Source organism: Armigeres subalbatus, chromosome 2, assembly GCF_024139115.2.
Source record: "Armigeres subalbatus isolate Guangzhou_Male chromosome 2, GZ_Asu_2, whole genome shotgun sequence".
Lineage (NCBI taxonomy): Eukaryota > Metazoa > Arthropoda > Insecta > Diptera > Culicidae > Armigeres > Armigeres subalbatus.
The window spans coordinates 235,240,341-235,246,340 of NC_085140.1; the positions used below are offsets into that span (position 1 = coordinate 235,240,341).

General features: G+C 40.0%; 1 protein-coding gene across 1 annotated transcript in view; it reads right to left on the reverse strand.

Moving 5' to 3' along the window:
• The window catches only part of LOC134215799 (sericin-2-like), a gene marked incomplete at its 3' end in the record, with an annotated part of 40,820 nt that extends 36,141 nt beyond the window's left edge, over positions 1-4,679 (reverse strand). The window contains exon 1 of the mRNA XM_062694913.1: positions 4,381-4,679. Coding sequence (XP_062550897.1) covers positions 4,381-4,679 — 299 coding nt within the window. The remainder of the gene's footprint in view (positions 1-4,380) is intronic.
• Positions 4,680-6,000: the final 1,321 nt, after the last annotated feature.

Here is a 6,000-nt window from a genome sequence, read left to right on the forward strand (position 1 = left end):
CTTCAGCAATTCATCTGGGAATACTTTCAGGATTTCATTTGGGAATTTCTGCATTAATTCCTCCTGGTATTTTTCTGGGAATTCCTTCAGATATTTTTTCGGAAATTCCTTTAGGAACTTCTCTAAGAAATATTTCAGGACTTCCATGTGGGAATTCCTCCGGAAGTGCTTGTGGGAGTTCATCCGGGAGTTCTTCCTGGATTTTTTCCAAGAAATTCTCCGGTAATATCTCCAGGAACTTTACAGGGAATTCCTGGACGATATTTGGCAGGAATTTCACCGGAAATGGGATTTCGGAAGTTCTTTCAGAAATATTTTTTCTCTTCCTCTAGGGTATTCCACCGGATATTCCTCTGAAGTTCCACCAGTAGTTCCTTCGGGAATTCAATCAGGCTTTCTTCCAGGAATTCATTTAGAATTTCTTTAGGCATTTTTCTACAAATTCCTCCAGAAATAACTCGGAGAATTTCTCTGGGAGTTCTTACGGGAATTCCTCCGAGAGATTCTTTTAAGAATTCTTCCAGGAGTTCCTCCTGGAATTCTTACGGAAGTTCCTTTGGGAGTTCATCCTAGAATTCTCACGAGAGTTCCTCCAGGATTTCCTCCGGAAAATCTTCCTGTAGTTCTTCAATAAATTCCTCCAGAAGTTCCACCGGCAGTTCCTCCGAGAATTCCTCTGATAATTTCTCCGGAAATTCCTATAGAAAATCCCCCGGGAGTTCCTCCGGAAATTACTCTGGGAGTTCCTCCGGGAGTTCCTTTTCAGAGAAACACCTGGAGAAACTGCCGGTGAAACTCCCGGAGGGATTCTCGTAGAAACTGCTGGTGGATCTCCCGGAGGAATTCCAGAAGGAACTGCCGGAGGAGCTCCCGTAAGAACTCCCGGAGGAATTTCAGGAGGAACTCCTAGAAGAATTCCTAGAGGACCTCCCGGATGAGCTCCCAGATAAACTATCGGGAGAACTTCTGCAGGAATTCCCAGCTTAATTTCTGAAGAAAGCCTAAATGATTTCCTGAAAAAAAGCCTGAATAATTTCCTGGAATAGCTTCTGGTGGAACTCCCGGAGGAATTTCCGGAGAAACTCCCGGATGAATTGCTGGTGGAATTCCCGGAGGAACTCTCGAAGGAATTTTCTGGAAGAATTTCTGAAGAAACTCCCGGGAGAATTTTCAAAGGAACCCCGGGGAAACTACCAGAAGCATTCTCGGAAACAAGAGAATTCATCTTATAGACAAATCTCGTCTAGCTGAAACCTTTGTTGGAGTTTGTAGCTGGACCATCATCATCATCAGAGGACCTCCCGGAGAATTCCCTGAGGAGCTCGCAGAGAAATTCTCGGAGGAGCTTCTGGTGGAAAATCTATATAAATTCCTGAAGAAGCCTAAATAAATTCCAATTTTGCCGAAATTCCCGGAAGAATTTTCAAAGGAACTGCCGATAGAACTACCGGAATAATTCTCGAAGGAAATCCTAGAGAAATTCTTGGTGGAAATGCCGGTGGAACTCCTGGAAGAATTCCAGGAGGAATTTTCGGAGAAACTCCTGGAGGATCTCCCAGTGGAAATCTTGAAGTTTCATCCGGAATTCTTTCAGGATTCCATTGCGAATTAATCTAGGAATTCCCCCGAAAATTTCATTGTTGATTTCATTTTCGGTAAAATTTCTGTATAAATTTCCGGTGGAATTCCTGGAGAAATTCTTTGAAATTATCACAAGAAATTATTCGAAACAATTCACGGAAAATTTTATGGAATTTACACAAGAAATTCGAAGATTTTTCGTGAAATTCTCAGGAATGATTACTGGCAGTTCTGCGGAATTTCCACGGAATATTCTTATTCTTAAAAATTATGGGAAACAGCACGAAATTATTTGAATTATTGCAGACAATTCTGCAGAACTTATAAAGAAGTTCTTGAAGATTTTCTTGGAGTAAATAATGGTGGAATTCTCAGATCAATTCCCGGCAAAATTTATGGTGGAATTCCTGAAGACACTGCCGAATAAATTGCTGGAGGCATTCCTAAAGAATCCCTGATAGAATTTCGGATAGAATGCCAGGAGCAATTGTCGAAGGAATTCTTGGAGAAAGCTTGCATATTGATTTTTCTGCCTATTTTATAATAAATATTATTTCAGAGAGGATTTGTTTAGAAATTCAGATGTATGGTTCTAGTTTTCTGAAACTTATGGAAGAATGCATAAGACAAGACTTATGGAAGAATGCAGGATTTTTATAATAATTGTTATAGCCGATTTTATATTCTTTCTGAATACTAAGTTCGTTCTCACTTTATTAAAAAATATCTGATGAGCAATAAATCACGCATTTTTAAATCCATTATTGTTTTAATCATTATCGTTTCGATTTGGTTTGGATTTGGTTTGGATTTGGTTTCATGTGTTAATATTCATGTGTTTTTATAAAATTACTATAAAACTACGATCTAGAAAAAAGTTGCCCCCCCCTTCTCGAAATCCTGGCTACGCCCATGATTACGTCTCACTTCTTACCAATAGCTTCACATTACCCATTTCTCAGTTGTCTCTCCTCATTTTTTGCTACTCACTACAAACACTTCTTACTGCTCGCATACTCATTACTGACTTGTCACTTCACACACTTAATTAGGGAACGTATTTCAACTATTCGGCCAAATGACCCATTCGGCCAAATGGTATTCGGCCAAATGCCCCTATACCAAATTTACAATATGTATTGATTATAAAAAAATGTGGAAAAGTGAATTATTGAAGCTCTCCTCACTCGTGCAAAAACCAAGTCCGAAAATGCAGCACGTGTCAGTTTTGATGTTGACATACATGGAAGAAGAATACGTAGATTTGCTGTATTAGTGGGAAATTCGTGGATGGAAGGTGTTGAGTAAAGTACGAGACACTGAAGACGACCTTACAGTTGAGGTCGAAATACTTATTTGTAAAAGTACGAAGTAATGAAATTAAATGGAAATGTACTAAACTCGTCTTATGACAGTGAGCATTTATAGGCTATTTGATTTTAATTTGCCATTGACCACCTTTTGAGGAGATTGTAATCGTTCAATATTCAATAAGACTACCAAATGTCATATCGATTTTTACAATAAACACAAACATAAACATAAACATTGTCCTCTTGCACATGTCCTGTCAAAGATGGTCCTACATAGCCGTCTGTTCAAGATACCCTCCTAAATGATATGCCATCGAATAGCACCAATTGCAAGAGAGTTCGTTGGATTCATTGGCGAACGTTTTACCACGGACCTTGCGATCGTCATACGCCAGATATTGCAGAAATGCCACGAATACAGCGTACCCAAACATCAAAACTTCAAAGTCACATTTAATTAAATCGAACGGGATCAGCTATGGCAGCTAATTCATGAACATGGATTTCCGGACAAACTGACATAGTTAGCTACGAATTTCAAAGACATTCTTGAGTTCTTCGAAACGCGCAGGTTACGACGAGGTAATGTTTTTGCCTGCTATTCAGCATCGCCTTGGCGCGGGAGTAATACGAAGTTCAGAGGTTGACACGTACAATTTTACGAAGTCCATTCAGGTTTTGGGTTTCGCCAACGTAACTTCGGGAAGATGGAGGAAGCCTACATCAGGCTGCAGAGAAAAACTAAGCGGATTGGACTAGTCACCAACACGTCGAAGACGAAGTGCAGGAAGAAGATCTAAAGGAAACAACGTAAGCCATCCACCACGAGTTAGTCCTCCACGGACACGAGACCATCCTTCGTTCACACCGCGAAAATCTGACTTGCTTTGACTCTCCAACCAATCTCCTCAATCAATTTCCAATATTAATATTTTTTAAATAAACTCAAAATATGATGTAAAAAGAAAACTTCTAGAATAATATCCTGTAAATTGATCCAATGTCGATACGATTTGCGGTATGTCTGGTGAAGCTGGTGAACAAAAATAACAGTTCATTGGAAAACGGATAATTTTAAAATTGAGCCACAAATATCTGAATCATAACTCGCGGGCATTTGTAAGCTCGCACAGCATCCGTTCCGCCTGAACACTGCTGACTGTCAACGAATGTCGCGCAAGGGTGGATCCGTCTGCGGTTGCACCAATACCATTTTGTCATTGCTTGCGGTCCAGCCAGTGCTTCATTAGCGCTCGAAAACAGAAACTGTCGAAAATTTCGATTACTAAAATTACTTCCCCTTTTACCGTGTGCAAACGGATAATCAATCTGGAACCACCATCGCACCGCTTTCCAGCACAGGCGTAGAATTCACCCGCGAATGTAGATACGCGGTAGGATATCAACTGCAAGCGGCAAACAAATTGGTATTATGAAAATCAATTTTCAATCGAGCGCTTCCATCTTCCTTCCTTCGCAGCTTTACATCCCAGCCCAGCTAGCTATCTCTGCTGGGAGCAACCGCACCGGCACCGGTTCATCATCATCGTTGTCGTCTTCGTAGCGCGACATAAGCGCCATCGCCGTGGGTATAATCCCTGTACCGCGCCCCGTACCGTGATCCAGCAGACGGGCAAGGATCGCGCGCGCTCGGTGAAACTGCCATACAATCGAATGTTTTCCGCCGGTTGGAATCAGGAAGTGGTTTATCGATTTTCGCGTCAGCCGGGCCCACCTCGGTTGAAGGATAACCGGCAGCAGCTTCTCACCGTTACCAGCTGTCATCGTGTCATTATTTTTGCAACGTGCTGTAATTTGGCAGATTGTTGCTAATTTTTTGGCTCTGGTCCGGACCGAGGGCTGAGTTGAGCTTTCGATGGAGAGAAAATATGTTCTGTTGTATATCCGTCGAATGAAGAGCTGACTCAACTTACACTCGCATAATTGGTAATGCCAATCAATACGCTTCCGAAATTGGGTTCAAGGACAATTCGCATAATAGAATTAAGAAAGCTGCAGATGGATCTCATGGTCAACTGATAAAGGATAATAACATTATTTCGTTACATTTTTGTCTTTCTTTCGTATCAAATGTGGGTAAAATCTCGCTGTAAAAACAGATTTTTGGTGAGCGGCTCCGAGAATCGAATGTCATGTACTAGTAAACACAACTTGACTAATTGAGGTGACGTCTGCATGTGTGCGTACAAAGCTTTGATCGATTTGTTAGCAATTAAGAAAGCTGTGTTCAACGTGAGTCTCGGTTTAATGTATCGCTATTGAAAATGGACTAGATGAGTCATTGCTTTCCGGTAATTCTGTTAGACCACTGTTTCGATACACATCCCTGGTAGAAGAAAACAGCAAAAGAACATCAATTTTTGCTAATAATATATTAATACCCTAATAGCAAAATCTGTCATTAGTTTATTTGATTTAGTTGCTAAAATAACAGAAGTAATAAGAGACATTGTTCGAGCAAATAGTTCAAAAATATTCTATTTTGCTACCATAAGAATAAACCAATACCAAAATATTTGCAGAAAAGGAAACATTAATTTAAAATAAAGCCACGATAGAGCTTAAAAAATATGTTTTCAAATCTGACATTGCATGAATTTGTTAGAACCGAGAATGTTTCACACCCGAAAACATCCTAAACCGTACCGAGCATCCGGATCGGCAATCCTACACCTTTGATGGCAAGGCTAACTGGAGACTAACTGTTTTCACACATAACTTGTCAGAATTCTTCAACTGTGATTTGGATCGTAGAAAAAGTAGCAATGAATATAAATGGAAAAATTAAATATGACAGAATATGAGTGATTGGGGCTTATTTCCCTATCAGTGATATTGTTGGCTTTTTGATTTGGAAAAGTAGTTGAAAAGGAATCACTCAGAGCATCTTTTTTTTAATTCCAGCTTTCGTATTACCAAAAGTTAAAATTAAGGACCGAATTGACCGGATTTTTTTACATTTTCATCTCGAAGACAACTTTAAACTGGGTGTGAGGCTATTCAAATTTCATCTGGATAATTCATTCCACACAAAAATAGTAACATTTATTCTCTTTTCTTTCCAGGGTACGGCACAAGAATGACA